The sequence below is a fragment of the Mesoplodon mirus genome (genome assembly GCF_964341445.2).
Source record: "Mesoplodon mirus genome assembly, chromosome: 2".
NCBI classification, from domain to species: Eukaryota; Metazoa; Chordata; class Mammalia; order Artiodactyla; family Ziphiidae; genus Mesoplodon; species Mesoplodon mirus.
Window position 1 is genome coordinate 216535295 of NC_138977.1, and position 25516 is coordinate 216560810.

Sequence of the window (25516 nt, forward strand, 5' to 3'; positions counted from 1 at the left end):
AAGCAATAAAGTCAGAAGACCTGAATTTTAGTCCTGGGTTTGCCCCTAATTAATTATATAACCTTTGTTAAGGTATTACTTCTCTGGAACTCATTTTATTCTAATTTATATAATAGGTACTAAATAGCTCAGAAGTATTTTCTTATTCAAAATAAATGTGATAAAATTCATGATCATACTCTTGTTCACCATTGTTACCAGTTTCTATATAATTTTATAGATCAGACCATATGTTTTCTAATTTGTCTTCTCAGACAGTAAAATACTAACTGCCCATTCTCCCTTCCCCCAATTTTGAAAGTATTTTCTGAATTCCTTTGGTCATGTAAATTGCACCTTTCTAATCTTTCTCTATTGATGTCTTTCTTAAGATAAAGTTGATGAAATCAGCACCAAGTGCTGAAGGTATGGGCAGATGGGCTATGATATTATATAAATTTAAGATCATATTTTCTGTTTTATTTCAGCTGCTTTTTTTTTAATGCCAGTATTTCTAGGGCTTTTTAGCCATATCATTTCAAAATGTCTTTTAGGCCAACCCTTTGCCTCTGGACTAAACTATTCCTAAGCTCTTTATTATTCAATATCTTCTGGGACAGAGATTTCACAACCTGTCTCTCACCTTGAGGAAGTTCTTAACAGCTAACATAAATCTTGCTTTCTGCAATTTAAGTTGAATTTATTTCCTTTTCCTTTTCTCTGTGGAGATGGGAACAGCCCCAGATTTGAAGTGATGATTCTTATGAGGGCCAGTACTGAATGTAGTGGAAAGATTATTTCCAGTCTGGCATCATTTTTAGCTTTTATATATTAAAGCTTCCTGACTTTCATTTCAATGTTCGTGGTCTCAAGAGATGCTATTCTTTACGGCCCAAATGAAATAACAGTTACATATCTAATATTAATGTTTATTTTATCTTTTGCTAGTTAGAACCAAATGAGGTACTAAAATAAAAAATGAGTTCTCAAAACCCATTTGAAGACTTTAGCAGATTTGTGTTTTATTTGGTATAACTATAGTCATGGGACTAAGTTTTTGCCTGTGGTTTTTAGATTTTATCTCATAATTTGATTAGTCATGATTTATTCATCCATATCTTTCATGTAAGTGATGAGAATAGAAATTTGTTCTTTAAAACAAGCTGTCTTAAAGCAGATTTCAATGTGTGTCATCAAAAAGCTTTAGTACCTAAGGTACAAAATGTGCTAGGTATTAGAAAGGAAAAAGTAAACACATCCTCTGCCCTTGAGGTGCCTATAGCCTTATTAGGGGAAGAGATTATAAAAATTATAATTATAAAGCATTTATAAAACAATTTAAGACAGAGCATATAAAGTAAGATGTTTAATGTGAATTTTATTTTGCATTTTAAAGATTAATATAAAAATTTTATACTATACAGATCTGTTAACTAAGGTACCCTAAAATGTCTAATTGTTTCATTCTGATTTCTGGTTTTTTTACTTTAAAGATTCAGCAGTTTTCTGAAAAAGCCTTCCTCTTACAGCTTTTGAAAACTCATGAAAATGCCTTAGAAAGACAGTGCAGTGAAATTACAAGCCAAAGGAGTATGCTTCTCCAAACGTTTGTAAGTCTCCAGCCACTTAGAAAAATTTATTTCATTAACTGTATCAAAAAGTATTAAAATAGGTGTACTTTTAGAAAAAATTATCCGTATGCATATTGGCAGATAGTCCTGTTCAGATATGGAAAATTATTAAGTGCTATTTTAAACCAGTTGGTAGAGTAATATAGTTTGAAAGAATTTTATTGGCAGCATGCAGTATAGAAATTATTTGCAATTGTAATAAGCATAAAAGAAATAGTGAAATTGATTTGAATTGCTCAGGCTTCAATACCTTGGTTTTAATGCTTTTGAAAGGCAGAGAGTTTCACACTTTAGGCATATTAATGGATGTGGGTGAAAAGATAGATTTTGTTTATCTTTTTATCATAAGTCAGAGGCAACAGACTCAGTAGTTTTAAATGAGATAAGGACAGTTTAAGAATATGATTTGTAACTAACTGACATTTTGAAAAAACTGCATTTTAAAATATTAAAAATATATATCTAAAGTCAGAATCAACCACCAAATGGTTATGAATGACATGGCCAGTTTCCAAATGTAGCTCATAATTAGTTACATTTCTTAGAAAAAAAATAGGAAAATGCAGTAATGTTTAGGTTCTACCATTGTCAAAAAGTTTAGGTACTAGCATTGTTTAAAGTTTTTGAAAATTCTTATTTCTACTCCATGTTGACATTGCATGAAATGTAGCTATTATTTAGAACTGAATTTGAAGTGAATATATAATTTTACCTTTATTGTCTAAATTTTAAAAGGTTTTCTTGGATTTCCTGTTTTGTTTTTCTTTTTTATCCTGTAAGACAGTAATTCCTTTGCGTGTAGACTTTCATTTTCAACTTTGGTTATTTAATTATTTTACCACCCATTTTGCAATGAAAAAATGGCATATATGGTAAGTTTAATACACAAACAAATGCATACATAATGATGGGTGGTAGAATTTCTACCTCAATAATTGTCCTAAAACATTAAGGGTAAATCTTTCACATGAATGTAGTTGGTTGTTACTATGTAATAACTTCAGTTTTTTAACTAATATTGCTGTAGTAGTACAGCATTTTAATCCCAGGAAGTATAATTTTCTATTTTGTTGTTAATATTTCCAAATGATTGCATTTTAAATCACTAAAGAAAAATATTGTTGCAACTAACACCTATATTTTTTCCTTTGTTTCCATTTTTCAGGAAGCTACAAAGAGAAAAGTGACAGAGGAGGAAGAAAAATTTATTAAGGAAATTACAGACTTCAATAATGAGTATGAAATAACAAAGAAACGAGAGCTTTTGATGAAAGAAAATGTCAAGATTCAAATATCTGACTTAGAAAACGAGGCAAACATTCTGAAAATGGGTATGAATACATAGTACCACCTCATTTATCTGGTATTATTGAAAGTAACTTATTTTGAATTAATGGTTTTTCCAGAAACTTAACTTTTTCATAAGTAACTTGGGTTATTGCATAGCTATTCTTTTATTTTTATCTTGATGGTATGTATCTTTTATTGTGAGCAGTCTCAAATTCTTTAGAAGTAGATGTGACATGAGCATTGGTCATTTATTTAGTAATCAAATCTGTTTACTATCTGTTGTGTGTTAGCTACTCTTTTAGGTCCTGGAGATGTAAAACTAAAAAGTGAAGGGATCAAATCCATAAGCAAATGTTTATAGGAAAATGTGATAGAAGCTATAATAAGGGTAATACTGTTGTTGTGATCCTCATTTTACCATCAATCCAGTTTAAACTAGGAAACACGGTTACACAGCGAGGTGGGGAGAATTTCATTTCAGAAACAGTAGTATGCAAGTTATTGCAGTTTGTGATAAGATCCTGAACTAAAGAAATTACCAAAGGGAGGAGACGATGAATTAAAGATATGTTTAGGAAGAATGATAGGACTGTATCACTGATTAATGTAAACAGATATATAGAAAGTCAAGCATGAATCACAGTTTTCAAACTTAAGAGATTGGGTAGAATATGGTACCAGGAGGAAGAGAAGAGGTGGAGGTGAACTATAGCCTTTTCTGGACAAAAAGATTAAGTTTTATTTCAGGTAGTTTTAGTTGGAGATGTCTATGGGATAAACAGGTGGAAATGCCCAGGTAGCAGGTAGAAATTTGGTCGTGAAGCTGATAAGAGAGATCAGAGCTAGAGTATTGGGTTTGGGAATACAAAGGAGTTGGTGACATAATTCAAAGGGAACATGTAGAGGGAACATAGAGGAGGACCGAAGACCAAAGACAGAAACTGGGAAAGCATAGCATTTAAGGAAAGGAAGAGAAGAAGAATGAGACAGAGATGTCAAAGAGGGCAAAGGGAGAACCAGCAGAGAGTAATATGTGATTTGGGGCAAGATGCTTAAGTTTTCTTTGCCTCAGTTTCCTCGTCTGTAAAGACGGAGGATAATAATAATGACCTTAACAAGGTTGTTGTGAGGATTCAATGAAATAATATCTAAGTACATAGAATGCTACCGGGAACATAATTAAACCCTTAAAAATATAGGGATTATACTTTTTAATTAGTTTAATTTTATAGATGAAGGAAATGAGGTTCTCAGAGGTAGAGAGTGTAGGACTGAAGTTCTTAACTATAGGCACACATCTGGGAAGTTTAAAAAAATATATATTAAATGCTTGAGTCTCATCTCAGATTTATTGAATCAGGATATGGAACATAGTTTTTTAAGTCCCTTAGATAATATTCCTGTTTACTGCTATTTAATGATCACAGGTGTAGAACACAAGTTTAAATAGGTATTAACCTTAGGAGATACTCTAAAACTACCTTTCTTTTAAAAAGTCATGGATATGACCACTTCTATTCGTGATAGTATTGGAAATTCTGACCAGGTCAGTTAGGCAGGAAAAAGAAACAAAAGACACGCAAATTGGAAAGGAAGAAGTAAAATTATCTCTGTTCCCAGATGGCATAATCTTATAGGTAGAACACCTAACAATTCCACAAAAAAAACAAAACTAGCAAAACAAAAAGCTTAAGCTGATAAATACAGCAAAGTTGAAAATTAGTTGCATTTCTATATACTAGCAAAGAATAGTCTTTCAAGATTCCACTTATAATAGCATCAAAAGGAATAAAGTACTTAGGAAAAAAATAACCAAGGAGATTAAAGACCTGTACACTGAGAACTATAAAACATTACTCAAAGAAATTAGAGAAGACCTAAATAAATGGAAAGATATTCCATGTTCATGGATTGGAAAACTTAATATTGCTACTATGGTATTATTATCCAAAATAATCTATAGATTCAATGCAATCTCTATCAAAATCCCAACAGCATTTTTTTCATGAATAGAAAAACCCATCCTAAAATTTGTATGGAATCCCAAAGGATACCAAATGGCCAAAACAAGAACAAAGTTGGAGGACTCAAAATCCTTGATTTCAAAATTTAGTAAAATGCTGTGGTAATCAAAATGGTGTGATACTGGGATAAAGACAGACATATAGAACAATGGAATAGAATAGAGAACTCAAATATAAACCCTTGTGTCAAATGATTTTTGATAAGGGTGCCAAGACCATTCAGTGGGAAAGGACCATCTTTTCAACAAATGCTGCTGGGAAAACTGGATACCACATGCAAAAGAATGAAGTTGGGCCCTTACCTTACACTATGTATGAAAATTAACTAAAAATGGATCAAAGTCGTAAACTTAAAAAATAAAATAATGAAGCTCTTAGAAGAAAACATGGGAAACACCTCATGGCATTGCATTTGGTGATGATTTCTTGGATGCTGAAAACACAGACAATAAAAGAAAAAATAGATAAACTGTACTTGATCAAAATTAAAATCTTCTGTACATCAAAGGACACTATCAAGAGAGTAAAAACACAGCCCACAGAATGGGAGAAAATATTTTCAAGTCATATCTTTGATAAGGGATTAATACCCAGAATATTAAAAAAAAAACCCATAACTCAACACCAAAAAAACCAAACCAAACCAAAAAAACCCAGTTAAAAAATGGGCAAAGGATTTGAATAGACCATTTTTCCAAAGAAATGGCCAGTAAGCTCATGAAAAGATGTTCAACCTAAATAGTCATTAGGGAAATGGAAATCAAAACCACAATGAGATATTGCTTAACACCCATTTAGGATGGCTGTTATTTAAAAAAAAAGTCAAAATCTCCACAACATGATATTCACACTGTTCAGGATGCAATCCAAAATTCCTTGACCTGTGAAGAATCAGTGAAACATGACCCCTAATGTCAAAAGAAAATAATGAGATGCCAAAACCACAGTGATCTAGATATTGGAGCTAAAAACTTTATAGCAGCTTTATTAACTATGCTCAATGAGTTAAGAAAAATGCACTTGTAATAGATGAAAAGATAGGTAATCTCAGCAGAAAAATATAAAATGTAAAAAAGAATCAAATGAACATTTTAGAACTGAAAAATACAATATCTGAAATAAAAATGTCACTTAATAGCAGAATGGAGCTGACAGAGGAGCCAATGAACATGAAGCTGGATTAATAGAAATTACCCAATCTGAAGAAGAGAGAAAAAATTGAAACAAAAAATAGAAACTCAGAGACCTGTGGGACAATTTCAAAAGGTCTAACATGCAAATAATTAGAGTTTCTGAAGGAGTGAGGAGAGAGAATGGGGCAGAAAACATATTTGAAGAAATCATGGCAGAAAATGTCAAATTTGCTGAAAAATATTAATTCATAGATTCAAGAAGCTCAGCAAATCCAAACAAGATAAATTCAAAGAAATTCATGCCTAGGGACATAATAATAGTGAAATTGTTGAAAAGCCAAAGATAAAAAAATCTTGAAAACAGGGAGCAATTAATCAAATGACCATGTACTTGTCACTAGAAACCATGAAGTCAAGAAGATAGTGGAATAATGAAAGTGTTGAAAGAAAAGTAAATCTCTATATCCAGTGAAAAATCCTTCAAAAGGTAAAATAAAGACATTTTCAAGTAAAGGAAAATTAAGAGAATTCTTTGCCACCACGACTGAACAACCATGACTGAACAGCAAGAAATGCTAAAGGAAGCTCTCCAAGTAAAAGTAAAAATGACACCAGAGACAAACTCATATCTTAATTAAGATAATCAGAAATGGCAAATAAAATATAAGTACCTATGTTTTCTCTTAATTTTTAAAAATACATATGATTTCTTAAAAAATATATTGTCTTGTGGAGTTTATAATGAATGTAGAGGCCATTTGTATACATGTATGTCATATGCATACATGACAACTATAACATAAATGGAAAGGGGGCCTGGTAAGTGGATCTGTACAGTTCTGTATAACATTCAGAAAACCAGGAATAGAAGGGAACCTTCTCAATCTGGTAAGTATCCTGTATGAAAAGCCTACAGCTAATATTATACTTAATGGTGAAATATTGAATACTAACATCATACATAATGGTGACATATTAAATACTTTCCCACAAAGATTGAGAATAAGGTGAGTGTGCCCATTAATACCACTTTTATTCAGTATGGCTCTGGATGTCCTAGCCATTTTAGCTATTGCAATAAGACAAGGGGAAAAAAGGCATACAGATCAGAAAGGATAAAAATAAAATTGCCTCTATTAGTAGATTATGATTGTTTATGTAGAAAATAGTAAGAAATTTACAAAACAATTGCTAAAATTAATAAGTCAATAAAATAATGCAAGATTGATGTATAAAAATCAGTTGAATTTTTATGTGCTAACAGCAAACAATAGGAAAATGAAATAAAAATGCCATTTAAACAGGATCAAAAAATAACATAGGAACAAATTTAACAGAAGACATGCAGGACTTCTACACTGTAAACTGAGCATTGCTGAGAGACATTAAGGAAGAACTAAATAAATAGATATGCCATGTTCAGGGATTGGAAAATTTAATATTTTTAATATGTCAGTTCTCTTCAAATGGATCTTAGGTTCAACAGAATCTCAGTAAAAGTCCCATTAAGTTTTATTAAATCTCTACAAGCAGATTCTAATATTTATATGGAAATACAAATGACTTAAAATAGCCACAATTTAAAAAAAATAGAACAAAATTTAGAGATTCATACTCCCTGGTTTCAAAATTGCTAAAAAGCTACAATAATCAAGATAATGTGTCATTGGCTTAAGAATAGGCACATAGATCACTGGAATGGAAAAGAGTCCAGAAATAGACTCATGCATATACGGGCAACTGATTTTCACCGACGGTAGCAAGGCAGTTCAGTGGGTAAAGGAAATTCATTCATCTATTACAAAACAATGATTCTTAACTTTTACTTCACACCATATTAAGAATCAACTCAGGGGCTTCCCTGGTGGCACAGTGGTTGAGAGTCCACCTGCCGATGCAGGGGAGAGGGGTTTGTGCCCCGGTCCGGGAAGATCCCACATGCTGCGGAGCGGCTGGGCCCGTGAGCCATGGCCGCTGAGCCTGCGCATCCGGAGCCTGTGCTCCGCAATGGGAGAGGCCACAACAGTGAGAGGCCCGCGTACTGCAAAAGAAAAAAAAAATACTACTTAAAAATGAAAAATCAAAGCACAGACTTGGAGAAAATATTTGCAGTATACATATCTGGCAATGTACTATTATCCAGAATATAATGAACTCTTACAACTTAATAAGAAGGCAACAAAACTGATTGTAAAAGGGGAAAAAGATTTGAACTTTGCAAAAGAGTATATACTAATGACCAATGAACATGTGAAAAGACACTCAATATCTTTAGTCATAAGGAAAATGCAAATTAAAACCATGATGTAATATCACTGTATATTCACTTAATTAAAATTAAAAAGCTTTATCATAGCAAATGTCGACAAGAATATGGAGCACTTGAAATACATATGGTAGTGATGGGAATGTAAAATAAATCATACAACCACTTTGGAAAATTGTTTTACAGTTTCTTAAAAAGTTAAACATACTCCAGAGAAATGAAGCATATGTTCACACCAAGTTTTAGCAGCTTTATTCATAAAGCTGAACATAACTTAAATGTTACGAGGTTAATTAAGATTAAGAGGAGAATGGATAAACAAAACTGGTATATCCATGCAATGGAATACTCAACAATAAAAATAAGAAATCTGCTGACACACAACATGGATGCATCTCAAAATGATATGATGAGTGAAATCAGCTAGACACAGAAAAATAAGTACTATATACAACGCAAACTATGTGACAGCAATCAGAAAGTGACAACAAGCAGATCAGTGGTTGCCTAGGTTGCAATGTATGAACTGCAAAGGGGCACAGGAATTTTGGGGGATTAATGGAAATACATTATTTCTTGATTATGGTGGTTTCACAGTATATATGATGGTCAAAACTCATGAAATTGTGTGCTATAAATGTATGTACTTTATGTAAATTACTCCTCTATATAGATGATAGAGAAAAAAGGTCCTTGATGCCACAAATAATGTAGGAACTCCCTATTTTGTGTTCGTTCTTCCAGAAATATGAATTTATTTTAACAGATTTGCTTTCATGGTGCTTGATACTGTTGGTTCTTTATACTTTCAGAATGTCTCTAGGGTTTCCATATGAAATTTAATCTCCATAATGGCAGGGACTCGTTTTGTTTAATGCTCTATCTCCAACAGTATAAATTAGATAATTATAAATTGATGACTGCTTCAAAAAGAGAAGTACAAACTGATATGAGAACATGTAAGGGAATCTAACCTGGACTAGGTAGTTAAGGAAGGACTACCTGAGCAAGTGACTTTCAGACTGAGATCTGAAGTGTCATAGGGATTAGACAAATGAGAGGTTTGGGTCTAGATGTCAGATAGTTAGATATTTAACTTAAGAGCTCAGAGAGAGGTTTGGGCTAGAGCTATTAAATTTGGGGCATCACCCAGGGAGAATGTATTGAAAGAAAATACTAGAACCCTGAGTAACACCACGACTTTCAAGAAGAGGAAGAAAGCCAGCAGAGTGTGAGAAAGAGCTTCGAGAAGTTTAGGCACATTCAAGAAAGGATACATTGCTCTGTGAAGTTGGGATCACCTAGGGGAGAGAGTATTTGAGGTTGTATTTGAGAACATTTGGCAAAGCTGCCAAACTGTCAACCATAAGGACTAAGAAGCAGCAGTTGGATGTCCCTGGTGATCTTTAGGAAAAGCAACAGATTGAGGTAATTAGAGAAGAAGGGCAGAAGCCGGGTTGTGATGAGTTGAGCAGCGAGGAAGAGGAAATGGTGACCATGAGCATAGATAAGTCTTCGAAGAAGTTTCTCTGCAGATAAGATAGAAAGTCCAGTAACCCGGGAGGATGTGAGGTCAGGGGAGGGTTTTTAGTGGGAAAGTGGGATTGTCCTTTTTTCATTTTTCTTTTTTGAAATGGGAGATATTTGAAGATATTTAAATATTGATGGATTGGAGCCAGTAGGGAGGTAGAGTTGAAAATTACAGAAAGAAGCTAAATTCCCAGTGAAATGGGCAACGGTACACAGGTGGTGGGACTGGTGGTGATTCAAGAAGAAAACAAAATAAAATAAAAATAAAAATTAAGAAACAACCTACATGAACAACAACAAGGGCCTGTAATAATCTGAGTATGTTATCTGTGCTTTTGTGAATGTACTTGTGTGGTAAAAATCTACTAATGAAATCGCTAAATCAAAGGGAAATATTAAGAGACTTAATACTAAATTACACCCCTTATAGCACTGAATTCATTTTCCTACCAACTGCACAGGAAAGTGCCTGTTTTCCTACATTAGTATCTCCTACCATTACCAATCTGGGCATTATCAATGACTTTAATCTTTGCCGATCTGACAAGTCAAGATGTTACTTTCATTGTTGGTTTAATTAGCATTTCTTTGATTTTTCACTATGTTGAATTTATCTGCATTTATTGACCATTTATATTTTTCTTTTTCTGCGAACAATCTGTTAATATCCTTTATGTATTTTTATTCTTACTGATTTATATGAGCTTTTTGTAAATTAATGAACTTAGCCCTGTGTCATGTGTTATAAATTTGTGTCCTAGTTTATTGTTTACCTTTGACTATACTTAGAGTATGTATGTGTGTGTCTCTGTGTGTGTCTGCATATGTCTGAATGCCATATAGAAATTTAAAACTTTTGCAGTCATCTTCATCAATCTTTTCCATTATGGCTTCTGGATCTTGTCTCCAGCTTAGAAAGAGTTTTACTATTAATCATGACACCAGATTGAAACTTTCTCTCTTTCTTCTCCTTCTCTCTCTTTCTTCTCCTTCTCTCTCTCTCCCCTCTTTTTTCTTTCCCTCCCTACCCTCCCCCTTTTGAGATGATCATATATGCTTTTCCCACTTTAATCTATTAACATAATGAACTTTGTTAATAAATATCCTATTATTAGCCTTACTTAGCTGTGGTCTCTAATGTTTTCTTTAAGATTTTTGCATCAGTATTTATAAGTGAGATTAATCTTTGTGTGTGTGTTATATTGACTTAACAGAAAGAATGTAAAAGCTTTCTTCTTTCTCCAGCTGGAAAAAATGTAAATACTACAATTATCAACTCCTTCAAAGTTCAAAAGAATTCACCTGTGAAACTGTTTATGGTGACTGTTTCTCCCTGTTGGTGCTGGTGGAGAAAGGAGTTACTCAAATTTTAAGCACATACTAGAGCCATTTTCTTCTCAGAGCAGTTTTAGTTTCCATTTGTCTTCTGTCCCGTCAGTGGTTGCTCTTCCATTCCCTTTTCTAATTTGTACCACCATATCTGTTATTTCCTGATACTTGATTTTTCTCTTCTCTCTTCCTTCTTCTGCTGGCTGTCCCCTCTGACCTTTCCCATTGAGCTTTTAGACCATAACTATGGTTAGTCAGCCAGTTACATTGGGTTTTGAATAATCTTCATCTTCATCTCTCCATAGCTATTTTATTATTTTCTGCTACTTAGAGTTTTCTTTCCACTACCTGATATCTTCCTTGATTTATTAGTTTTTAACTTCAGATGTGGACGCTATTCTTGCCCTTTGAAGTTGCCAAAATATTAACACCCATATATTTTTAGAAGGAATTACTAGTTCTGGACTATTACTATGAGCCTCTTAATTTAGTTACATTATGTTTTAAAATATCATGATAAACATAGCAAACCAAGTTCCTCAACTTTTTTTGCCAGCCCTACACAACCTAGTGGTTCTCCACCTTCTAGGGATATCTTATGTGTATGCGTGTGTGTGTGTGCACACAGACGTGCATGTGTATGTGTTACAATATTACATAGATGTCCTGGGAAGGCCTCACTGATGAGGTGTGTTTTGAATAAAGCCTGAAAGAAGTAAGAGAATGAGCCAAATGAATATCTAGGGGAAGAGCATTTCAGACAGAAGGATAGCTGATACAAAGCCTACAGAGGGAGATTGTGCCTAATCTGATTTCGAGGAAAAACAAAGAGCCTAATGTTGTTGTTGTCATTTTAAATTTATTTATTTATTTTTGGCTACATTGGGTCTTCATTGCTGCGTGCAGGCTTTCTCTAGTTGCATTGAGCAGGGGCTACTCTTTGTTGCAGTGCGTGGGCTTCTCATTGCGGTGGCTTCTCTTGTTGCAAAGCACAGGCTCTAGGTGCTCGGGCTTCAGTAGTTGTGGCTTGTGGGCTCTAGAGCGCAGGCTCAGGAGTTGTGGTGCATGGGCTTAGTTGCTCCGCAGCATGTGGGATCTTCCCAGACCAGGGCTCGAACCTGTGTCCCCTGCATTGGCAGGTGGATTCTTAACTACTGCGCCACCAGAGAAGTCCCAAGAGCCTAATGTCTTTAGAGTAGAAGGAGAGGTCGTGCGGTCAGAGAGGTGACAAGATACAGCCACTATGGAAAACAGTCTGGGGGTTCCTTAAAAAACTAAAAATAGGACTACCATATGACCCAGCAATCGCACTACTGGACATATACCCTGAGAAAACCATAATTCAAACAGACACATGTACCCCAGTGTTCATTGCAGCACTATTTACAATAACTAGGACATTGAAGCAACCTAAGTGTCCATTGACAGATGACTGGATAAAGAAGATGTGGCACATATATACAATGGAATATGACTCAGCCATTAAAAGGAATGAAGTTGGGTCATTTGTAGAGTTGTGGATGGACCTAGAGAGTGTCATACAGAGTGAAGTAAGTCGGAAAGAGAAAAACAAATATCTTATGTTAATGCATATATGTGGAATCTAGAAAAATGGTATAGATGATCTTATTTGCATAGCAGAAATAGAGACAAACGTATGAATACCAGGGGGTAAAGGGGGACTGGGAGGAATTGGGAGATTGGGATTGACACATAAACACTATTGATACTGTGTATAAAATAGACAACTAATGGAACATACTATATAGCACAAGGAACTCTGCTTAATGCACTGTGGTGACCTAAATGGGAAGGGAATCCAAAAAAGAGGGGATATATGTATATGTATAGCTGATTCATTTTGCTGTACAGTAGAAACTAACATAAAGCAACTATACTCCAATAAAAATTAATTTAAAATTAAGAACTCAGATCATTTAAAACCTGTGGGCCATTTGAAAAACTTTGGCTTTTACTCAAGTGAGATCAGAAGTCATTGGAGAATTTTGAGCACAGGAGTGAAGGGTCTCACATATGTTAATAGGATTTCTTTGGCCTCAGTTGAAAATACACTTAATGGAGGTAAAAGCAGAAGCAGAAACCTAGGGAAAAGCGGTAGTAATCGAGACCAGAGATAATGATGGCTTAGTTTAAGACTGTAAGCAATTGAAATGGTGAGAGGTGTTTGGATTCTGGATAAATTTTGAAGATGGACAAGTAGGATTTCATGATGGATTAGATGTGGGGTTTGAGAGAGAGAGAGGCATTAACAGTTGACTCCAAGTTTTTTTAGCCTGAGCAACTAGAAGTATTCATATTTGGTATTCAATATATATTTGTGAAATTAATAAATGTTTATTTATTTTGAACATCTGATAATTCATGGATAAAAGGGTCCATCACTTTTGGCTTCAAAATAATGACTATAATGATTGTCACAACATTTTTCTCAAAATGTCCCCCTTATTTATTTCTTCCAGTTGGTGAATCAGTTTTTCTTGGATGTTAGATAAGAGGAAGCATATTACACACCTTGCTTGCTAGTATTCTTTAAAGATAGGCAATGTATGTACAGTTATATGAGAAAGACAACTCACATGTCAAAAGATGGGAATGAATTTTCATTGTCTTAATTTGGTTTAATATTCATAGCCATAAAACCTAGCTTGATTAGAACTTCTTGGATTTTAAGCAGTGGAAGGAAGTAAAAAGTTATCACCACATCAGTTATACCTCAATAAAGCTATAAAATAAAAGTAATAACAAAATTAAAATGAGGCAGTAGAAAAGTGGGAAAAAAGTTATTACCACAAACATTGTGTTTATTCTTTCTGTTGTGTACGTGTCATAGGAATTGATGCACTTGTCTTATTTTTTGGGAGGGAAGAAACAGTCTTGGAACCATGCCTTTTCCATTTAGCCTAGAGAGTTAGGACTAAGAAAAATAATACATTCTCTAACTCAGGAATGTTTAAGTCCAAAATTTCTCTATCATTCTTGCCCAAGTTCTACAAAGATATTTTATCACTTTATCATAGAATGTCTGATAAATCAGTTAATAGAATAAAATATTGTTTCACTTTTAAAATCTCTTAAAGATTGTAGTGGTATCCTGGAATACTTCTCTTAATTATTAGCATGTAGTTATGTTTATATTTTAAATATTCATTTATTAAAGGAGCAGAAGCATAAATATGAGTTTATTAATTTTTTTCAAAGAACTGTTCATTTTAAATTAATTGACAAAAACATGGATAATAAAAATTTTTAATTCAATTATATGATTTATTTGAGTTCAGTTCAGCACACTCTCTTGAGCACATGCTATGTGTTCTGTATATATTATGACAAGCACTGTACAAGAATTGGAGTTTAAAGATAAATGAAAGCTCCTGTTTTTAAGGAGCTTATGGTCTACTATGAGAGATAGACAAGTAAGAGGATAATTTAAATAGTATGTGGAGAACTTTCACTTATAATCAGGAAGGAGCACAACACAAACAACTAGAACTGAAGAAAATATATTAAAAACTATTTTTACATATTGAGGAAAAGAGACTGTTCAAGACTATGATTACTGAGAGAAGGGAAACACATGAGATATGATTACCCTAGCTTTTTACCTGGATGCAATTCTTTGACAGCAGGACTGAGAGGGGGAACTTAAGCAAAGCAGAGTGGTCTGATTGAGTTGAGGATACAAAGATTGGAGTTCAGGGAGGCTGAGTTAGCTGAAATTTTCAGGACAATGTACTTGAGAGGAAAGAACTACACAGACAAAAACCTCCAGAAATCTTTATAGAGGTTGCTTTGAGCCTCTGGCTATATATTACTCTGTGCATACATATGGGAAAACCACTAGGCTGAGTGAAGAAAAACTGCTGAAGAGTCATAAGGTCAACAATTCTAAGAACTCACACAGGACTGGGAGACATTCATGTTCCATCCTATCAGAATAGAAAGATCTCATTAAACAGAAGAGTCCTGCCTTAATAGCAAGATTAAATTAGCCTTAGACTTAAGGCTCTTCTGGACACACTCCTTTAAAAAAAATCTTAAAAACAAGGTTTGGACCTAATCATGTTACCTACCTGCCTGCTAAATAACAAGCATCAACATGCTTTAAGGGAAGAGATCAAAATTCAAACATTCAAGAAAATAGTGAACACAATGTCTAGTATCCAATCAAAAATCACTATACATGTGAAAAAGCCAGTTGTAACTCATAGCAAGCAGGAAATTAGGTCAATAGAAACATCTCTAGAAATCATAGAGATTATGCAATTAGCAGAGAAAGACTTTTTAAATTGTTCTTATAAATATACTCAAGACCATGAATATAATGAAGAGATAAATAAAAGATATAAAAATAATCAAAGATTCAGGAAAATCATTTGACAAGATCCAACACCCTTTCATGGTTTAAAAAAAAATTCAATACAGTAGACATAGAAGGGACCATTCTCAACCTGATAAAGGGTATCTATGAAAAACCCATGGTGAATGCTATTAATGATGAAAGAATGAAAATTCCTCACCTAAGATTGGGAAAATACAAAGATATCCACTCCTACTACTTCTATTCAACATGTTGCTAGAGATTTTAGCCTGGGCAATCAGGCAAGAAAAAGAAGTAAAAGACATCTAGACTGGAAAGGAAGAAGTAAAACTATCTCTATTTGAAGATAACATGATCTTGTGTATAGAAATCCTAAGGAATCCACCAGAAAACTATTTGAGCTAATAAACAAGTTCAGCAAGGTTGCAGGATATTAGATCAATATATACAAATCAATTATATTTCTATATACTAACAATGAACAATTTGTAAGTTAAAGAACATTCAATTTACAATCAAAAAGTAAAATACTTAGGAATACATTTAACAAAAGTTCAAGACTACAAAAAACATTGTTGAAGGAAATTAAAGAAGACCTAAATAAATGGAAAGTCATCCCAAGTTGATGGATTGGAAGATCTAATATTGTTAAGATGGCAATACTCCCAAATGTGATCTACAGATTCAATACAACCCCTATCAAATATTCTAGCTGGCTTTTTGCAATCTGACCCTAAAATTCATAGAAATGCAAAGGACCAATAATAGCCAAAACAAACTTGAAAAAGAACAGAGTTGGAAGACTCACACTTTCTGATTTCAAACTTAGAACAAAGCTGCTGTCATGAAGACAGTGAGGTGCTGGTATGAGTATGGGCATATAGATCAAGGGGATATAATTGAGAATCCAAAAGTAAACCCATACATTTATGGTCAATTGATTTTTACACGTATGCCAAGGCAATTCATTTGCAAAAGAATAGTCTTTTTAAATAAAGGTGCTAGGATAACTGGATATCCCCCTGCAAAAGAATGAATGTGGACATCTACCTCATACTGTACACCAAAACTAAATCAAAACAGATCACAGACCTAAATGTAAGAGCTAAAAATATAAAACTCTTAGAATAAAACACAGTTGTAAATCTTCATAACTTAGGATTAGGAAATGTTTTTCTAGGTATTCACAAGCAACAAAAGAAGAGATAAATTGGACTTCATCAAAATTAAAACTTGAGTTTCAAAGGACACTATTAAAAAAGTGAAAAGACAACCCACAGAATTGTAGAAAATATTGGCAAATCATGTATCTAATAAGGGACTAGCATCCAGAATATATAAAGAACTCTTACAACTAAACAATAAAAAGAAAAATAACCCAGTTTTTTTAATGGGCAAAGTATTTAAAAAGGCATTTATCCAAAAAAGGCATACAAATGGCCATACATGAAAGACGTTCAAAATAATTAGGAAAATGCAAATTAAAACCACAATGAGATGCCACTAGCCTGGCTATAATAAAGGAGTAGATAAGAGTGTTGGATAGGCTGTGGAGAAATTGGAAACCTCATCCATTGCTGGTAGAAATGTACAATTATACAACTACTTTGGAAAACAGTTTGACAGTTTCTCAAAATGTTACACCTAGAGTTACCCTATGACCCACAATTCCACTCCCTGGTATTTCAAGATAATTGAAACCATATGTCTACATAAGAACTTGTACCTGAATGTTCATAGCAGCATTGTTCATGGTAACCAAAAAATGAGTAGAGTTTTCTAATTTCATTGGGAAGCTTGTTTTACTTAGTAATATGACACTATTTTGAATTCTCTTTCAGCAGTCTAACCCTCAACTAACTTGTTCTTTTGTATCCAGTTGTTGCTTAAATAATCCTGGTCAGTTTATTAAGAAGCAGTTCCTACACGGCCAAGGGAAGCTGTTGGGACTTAAAATTGACCATATACTGCTTAAATTTTTACTACACAAGAAAAAGTTAATCATTCCTGACATACATAAGGCCAAACTTAAAATAGTTAAAATATGTTTTTTGGTTTTTGTCTATTTGTTTCTAGAAATGAAGTCAGTGGAACGTGATAGTGGCCAGTTAAATGAACTTCAAAAACAAAAGAGTGAATTGATACAAGAATTATTTACTTTGCAGAGAAAGCTTAAAGGTATTACCTTTATGAGTTAGTTTATTTTGCTGATGACTATTGTTATATATATACTGTAGGGTAGTATTATTCTTTCAAAATGTATTCACCTATTGGGATATAGTGTTGCTATTGATGTAAAAAAGGAATAGGTAAAGCACTGAACTGATCAGTGTTAGATCTGGTATTTTTAATGTCACAAATTTTGTTAAGATCTTTTTTGTGTGTGCCTTTAATTGCTACATTAAAGTAGAAAAATAAAAATCACTAGTACATATATTTTACATGAAGCACCAAAATTGAGTATTGTTCTTATGAATGAATAAAAATAACCTTTATGTTTAATTTTTTTTTTTTTTTTTTTTTGGCGGTACGCGGGCCTCTCACTATTGTGGCCTCTCCCGTTGCGGGGCACAGGCTCCGGATGCGCAGGCTCAGTGGCCATGGCTCACGGGCCCAGCCGCTCTGCGGCATGTGGGATCTTCCTGGATAGGAGCACAAACCGTGTCCTCTGCATTGGCAGACGGACTCTCAACCGCTGCGCCACCAGGGAAGCCCTATGTTTAATTTTTTAAAGATTGTAAGAATTTTCTTAATTGTTTAGGTTTTGAAGATAAAAATAAAGAAGCTGTTTGTACTACCAAGTACCTAGAGGCAGAAAAAATAAAAATCAGTGAAAAGCCTCAAAATGATGCTGAATGCTTAAGGTAAGAATCGCCTATTATACTTTGGTATAAAATCTGATAATTTTCCAAGTTGTCAAGTAGATTTCAGTATAAAACTAAATGCACAGTTGTTGTTTTTTTTAAAGTTCATTTAAGAAATTATTTCCTTCTATGTGTATTCTGAAACATACTAATAAGCAAACAGTTTACTGGCTAGAAGGTGCTACACGTAAGTTTCACGCTGTATCAGGTTGATAAGGTTGAAATCAATTTTATCTTTTCATATACCTCATGGTCTCAGAGTTATTCATATCCTAACAGATTAAGATATAGTATTGTTTCCACAGCTCTCTTTTTTATTATCCCTAACTTTCTGGAGTGAAATGATTGAAATTATTTTTTGTCCTTCTAGATTTCAGGGGAAAAAAACACAGTCTACTATTTTACTTGAAATCTGTCACTCTGGTTTTGGGCCTAAAGATTGAAAATGTATTTTCTGTATGGAATATTTAAATTTTTAAAATGCATTTGGATAATGAAAGAATGGCTGAGATTTGAAATGACATAATTATATACCAAAGGAGGACCCCCCCAGTTTATTAATTTCACTGTTATTTATTAATAATTCAGTGTTATATTTGCTGGCTTAATTTTAAAGAACTTCCTATACTTTCTACATTTAATGTAAGAAACAGAAACCTCATTACCAAATCTACGAAGAGGCAAATGAAGACTTCTTTCACATAAAACATATAGGAAATAAGTCCACTAGAGCTGAACAAATGCTTCATAGTAGCAGTGTATTGCCTTAGGCCATAATTTTAGTAGATTGTGAGAAAATATCTGCAATTTAATTTAATGTTAAGTTTTATAAGCATGAAATATCAATCTCTTGGGTGATATGTTTGATGCAGAATGATTGTCTGTAATAACAGTCTGCTCATTGATTTTTTTACACTTTTAAAAGTGGTAATGCCCACTGGTATCATGATAGTTAGTAGTAAAGGGGCTTCCAATTTGAACTCCAGTTTTGTTTATCACTCAGTCATAAAAATTTGCCCTGGATTAAAATTAAGCACACAAAGTTTGTTAGAGAGAGCTTTTCCTTCACAGATGGTGACAAAGGAAATTTGGATAGAAAGAAACATCAATCAATATACCTAGTCCGTTCTTTGCATTTTAGCAGTTATTGAATGAAATGCCAATATTTATCAATTCCCACTTTAAATTCTTTAATATGTGTAGCTTAGTTTCCCTTCTGGTATGTTCCATAAAAGTTATTTCAAGTGTGAAGAGCAGAGTCAAAATACCAAGTGTTAAGATTTTAGAAAAGAGGGCCGTCAGTCTTATAATGAACTGAATAACAAGGAGCTGATGATGGCAAAAAATGATATGACATTTACCGAACATCATTAAGGCCAAAATTAAGTTGGTTTTATCCCTAAATTTTGGAATAATCTTTTTCGTCTGTGTGTTCAAATGTATACTGAATTCTATAGTAATTGCCTTTATCTTAAATTTTCAGGTTTAACTACTCTTGATATAGATGCTATTTTTATAGCAGGGTTTCTCAGCCTTGGCACTGTTGAGATTTGGGGTCAGGATATTCTTTGTTGTGGGAGAGCTGTCCTATGCAGTGTAAGATGTTTATTAGCATTCCTAGCCTCTACCAACTGCTGTCCTATGCAGGGTAAGATGCTTATTAGCATTCCTGACCTCTACCAACTAGATGCCAGTAGTGCCACCCACCCCAGTTGTGACAAACCAAAAATGACTCCAGATATTGCTCAATGTCCCCTGGGCAGAGACGGGTGGGCAAAATTGTCCCCAGTTCAGGACCAGTTTTATTTTAAAGTTATTATAATTGTACTTCTACTTTTATTAAACTTTAACCAGTAAGAAAGCAATTACTGGTTACAAAAAGTTACAAAAAATTAATTACAAAAAATTAATACTTCATCTCTAGGAACTTATTGTTTCTACTTATTGCAATTAGAAAATTTTGATGCATATTTTATTCTGTCTATATTATTGAAATTCTTTTGTAATGATTATGTTTTTATAAAGTTAATCTGCCATGTCCAGGTTGCTTGTTGGACTCTTAACTTAATGCCATCCATTAATGGAGAGAACTAGTACTTTATTTATTTTTAACACCTTTATTAGAGTATAGTTGCTTTACAATGGTGTGTTAGTTTCTGCTGTATAACAAAGTGAATCAGCTATACATATACATATATCCCCATATCTCCTCCCTCTTGCGTCTCCCTCCCACACTCTCTATCCCACTCCTCTAGGTGGTCACAGAGGACGGAGCTGATCTCCCTGTGCTATGCGGCTACTTCCCACTAGCTATCTATTTTACATTTGAGAACCAGTACTTTATATTCACAACAGTTTAATGGTCTCTGCTTTAAGTAATCTTCCCCTGTTTATAAATTACAAGACGTTTGTTTATTTAAAAGATTCTAATGTGAAGAGTGTGGGCTCATTAATTAACACATGTTAAAGCAACTAACTTATAGAATATTGCTATGATGAATACCTAAACCAGAGGTTGTGTTAATTTCTAAGAACCGTCCCTGAGGGTTGTATAACAGACCAAGCTAGTTTTTTCGCATAGCCCAGGGAGGACAGAAATCTCAGGGTCTCGAGAGGCAGTAAGCATAGAGGTTAAGATTACAAACACCTTTGAATCCCAGCTCTGCTATTTACTAGGTTAGTGACCTTGGACAAGCAATTTAACTTGTTTATGCCTCATTCTCTACATCTATAAAATGAGGTTCATAATGGCCCTACCTCACAAGACTATAGCAAAAACTAAATGTCTTAATATATATAAAGCCCTTACAACAGTGCTTGGTACACAGTAAATGCTCTATAATTATTAGACATAATTATAATTGTATAATTACTTAGGATTTCATTTTAATTTCATACCATCCATTTGAATTTCATGCCTTTCAGGCTTCTTTCTCATTTTTTTCTCCTGCCTGTCCTTTAAGTGCAGAGGCTCCCTAAAGGTTAGTCATTGACTGTTTTCTTACTTTGTACTCTCCATGGATCTCATCTGGTGTAAAGTTTTAGTTATCATCCATAGATAATTTCCAAATCTTTGTCACTAATCCATCCTTCCTAAGCTCCAGTTCTGAATTCCCAAGAATTTAATATAAACATAGAAATAGATCTGAAGTGATGCTGCCCTGATTAAACAAACAAAAACATAATCTGTGCTATCTTCCTGTATTTCTATCATATACTCTATTCTACTAGCACATCAGAATACTATTTGTGGAATTCCAAATATGCCACAGGACTTCACACCTCTGTATCTTTCTCTTTTTTCTCTATTAGTTAAAAATCTGATTTAGTCTTCAAGGCCTAGCTCACATGTCATTTTTCCTGAGTAAACCCAAAATGTAGCAGGCATGTTTGATGTGTTCAGAAATCTCATCATTCTCACCCTACCCCCTTCCATCACCAAGTTTTGTTGCTTTTACCTCCAAAATATTTCTTGAATCCTTCCACTCCTCTCTCCATGGCCACCATCCTAGTTCTAGCCACTCCTCTCTCTCACCTGGATCACAGTAACAATCTCTCTCTGCTTTCCTGTTATCCACTCTTGCTACCTTCATTGCATTATAAATTGAATCGTGTCAGCCCCCTTATTAAAATCATCAATGGCTTCATAATGAACATAATAAAACCTAAAGTCCATGACTTGTCACAATATGGTATATGACCACCTCCCTGATGTTATTTTCAACCATGGTCCCCTTCTCACTCTGCTCCCTCAAGCACTCCAAGCTTTCTTCCACCTAAGACCTTTATCTGTGCCTTTCTTTCTCCTCAAGTTATCTGTTTGCCCCTTGCCTGCTTGTCTCCTACCTGGTGGGACATGCCCTATCCTTTAGATCTCAGTTGAAGTATTTCCTCAGAGAAGGGTCCCTGTGATCTAAATTTTATAACCTGTTGTTTTTCCTAATAACACACTATTTTTTCCTTGATAGCACAGATTCCATTTTGTTATTACATATTTATGTGCTTTATTTTTATGTTTATCTCATCATGTGCTCAGTAAGGGGAAAGATCTTGTCTACTTTGTTTACCATTGTATACGCATGGTCTAACACCTTGGTACAGAGGTTGGCATACAGTAGGTATTGAATAAATAAATGAAGGAATAAATGAACGTAATAAATTATGAAAGCATTCCTCTACTGTTCCTTTCTCTGTGTTCATAGAGAATATGTTTATAATTCTGTTATATCATTGATCATATTCTATGATATTTACGTGTATCAATCTCTCCCACTTAACTGGGAACTCCCTCTACTACTTCTTCATTTTTCTATCAGTGTCTGCATCTAACATAGTCCAGGGTACTTAGTGTTTAATAAATATTTGTTCCAGTGGTTGAGTCTACATATTTTATTTTTACTACAAAGAAGATAAAAGTTCCTCATCTATTTTCAGTGTTATTTGCAAAGACATGGTGTATATTAACCCCTGAGATAGCCCCATGGAATTCTTTCCACTCCTGGTTTTTTTCTTCCATGAAGAAAAAGCTTTACTGGTTTAACCCTCCTTGTTGTCCCCCTCCAGAACTCCTTCTTTCTTATTCTAAGGTGGAGAGGAGTGATTCAGTCTGATGGGTGAGTTTGGAAGGATAAACCGAAGCCCAGCTTTCTTCTCCTTACCCCTCTGGAGTATGGCCGGCCTCAGAGTGTGTGTTCCACTCTGCTCCTCTATCCCTTAAGTTTTACAGCGATAGGACTCCATGAAAGAAAGCTTGTGGCATCCAATTCTGTCTCTAGTGGTGTGAGTTACGTTAGTCTAATTCTGGGGTTCAGTATTAGTGAATCCTTTGCATGCAGATATAAGCCCCATTCTCCAGTCACTGCTATATTAGTAGCAAACTTGACATCTTGACCTTCCTTCTGCCTTCCTTATTTCTCAGATGGGCAGAATTCAGGTAGGCAAGAATAGCATTATATACTGGACCACTTCAAACTCCCAACACCTATTATTTTTTATTATTACTCAACACCAGGGTCACCAAAATACAGTTCTTCATCATGACTTTTTATTTACTGCAATAGTAACATACCAGACAACTTGAAACATTTCAGGCATTTTTTTTACCTACAACACTTCTTCTTAGACTGGTTTTACACTTTTTATAACCAATGTTTATGCTTGTTTAATACAGCAGGATTTTCTAAAATCCCATGCTGTTGACAATACCTCATATATGTGAAGTTCATTGTCTTCTGAATTTGTAGGAATTTAATAGTGAATAAAAATTCTGAAGGAATGCTCAAGTTGGAAACATAGAACAAGTTATTAATTTGGAGCATTAGATGTTTACACAAGCATAAAATCCCTTGTAATATTTTTAAAGAGTAAGTGGAAAGTTAAATGGAGAGTTAAAATATACTGTAGATGCTGCTATGCAATGTACGTAAGGCTTCATTTTAATATATTTATCTTTTCAAATACAGTGATAGGGATCTTTCTTCCCACCATACCATCAATACTTGCCCTGTCCCCTTTCAGTTCAAATGGACTACAGGTTTGGTAAGAGCTCTCAAGCCCATCAGAATTGGATGGTGACCACTTCCCCTTTTAGTTAGCTAACGATAAGGATGAAAGACTACTGAAATTAAGGACGGCATTTAGAATAAATTATAAGAAGTATCTCACTATTCAGCATATAATCAAGCTGTAGAATTTAGATCTGTACTTAAAGAAAAGATTACTGTTGCTAGCTTTAAAAGAGACTAGATGCTAATAGTATGAATATTAATGTATTTGCAGCTAGGCCAAAGCTATATAATGGTAAGCAGATCTCATGCTTCAGTGCATAGACTGATTGCCTACAGGAGTCAAGAAGAACTTCCTTCACCTACTGCACAATAACTAAGGGCAGTGTGCATTGGTTATTGTCACCTTTCTCCAAATCATCAGATATTGATGAGGATGGGCCAACATTGCTAGTTAGTTTAGCAAAATGTATGTGCCATGTATTTTTATGATATCCTGCACGATTTCATTTTTTTGTTACCTCTAAGTGCCATAGAAAAGCCTTAACTAAAAGAATACTCTTTTTAGCTATAGAAATGTAAACAAGTACTATTTAATTAGAAAGAAGGACAATTTTCACCCGAAGTCCTACTACACAAACTCAATGCTATTAAAATGTAGGTATACTTTGTCTAGGTCTTTTGCTTTTATGTGATAGTGATTATGTAATCTTGCCTCTTCGTTTTTTTCTTTTGCTTAATGTTATCATATACATTTCCCCCAGTTAATTACACATGCCAATTAATACCATTTAAGATAAATATATAGTAGTCCAAGTGGTTATACCACAGTTAATTTAATCATTCATTTATAGTACAGCATTTAAGTTGTTCCTGTTTTTTCCTACTATAAATAACATTTCTATGAACACCTTTGTACACAAAGCTTCCTCTGTACTTGGAATTATTCCCTTGGGATAGAGCTCATAAGTGGAATTATTGCACTAAATGGCATAAACATTTTAAAGATGCTTACAATAATTTACATTCATCAAATTACATTCCAAATATATGCAGTGTATACTGCCACAGCAACAGATGAGTTATCTCTGTACCACACTGTTGCCAATTTTGATTATGGTCATTTAAGTATGTCTTTCAAAATCTGATAGAAAATTGATATTCAGTAGTTTTAATCTGTACTTAATTGATAAGCAGTATAAATGAATTACCTTGTCTTATTCATCTTGGTGTCTCTAGTAACTTGCATAGTGTATGGAACAAAGGAAGTGTTTGATACATGTTTGCTGGATGAATACATGAATGAAAAACTATTGATTTTTAGTGTCTTCTTACTGATTTTTTTTATCAGTTAGTTGTTTGATAAACTGTTATCCTTTGTCATAAGTACTATAGATTTCACCCAGATTATCATTCAATGTTGATGACATTTTTGACACATAGAATTTTAAATCTTATGTGTTAAGTCTATTAATCTTATCCTTTTTGGTTTCCTTAATCACACTAAAGGCTTAATAAATAGTCCTTCCTACTTTTCACTTTTTTCATGGCTTGACTTTTAAAATATTATTTCTCTATAGTAATTCATATGAAAATTATTTCAGTGCCATTTAAACACAAAATACTC

The 25516-nt window shown here is 33.9% G+C and overlaps 1 protein-coding gene across 1 annotated transcript in view; it reads left to right on the top strand.

The window, feature by feature from the left end:
* CCDC172 (coiled-coil domain containing 172) overlaps positions 1-25516 on the top strand; it is a gene marked incomplete at its 3' end in the record, with an annotated part of 47147 nt that overhangs the window by 14097 nt on the left and 7534 nt on the right. The window contains exons 3-6 of the mRNA XM_082641709.1: positions 1473-1589; positions 2776-2941; positions 17598-17699; positions 18283-18385. Coding sequence (XP_082497835.1) covers positions 1473-1589; positions 2776-2941; positions 17598-17699; positions 18283-18385 — 488 coding nt within the window. The remainder of the gene's footprint in view (positions 1-1472; positions 1590-2775; positions 2942-17597; positions 17700-18282; positions 18386-25516) is intronic.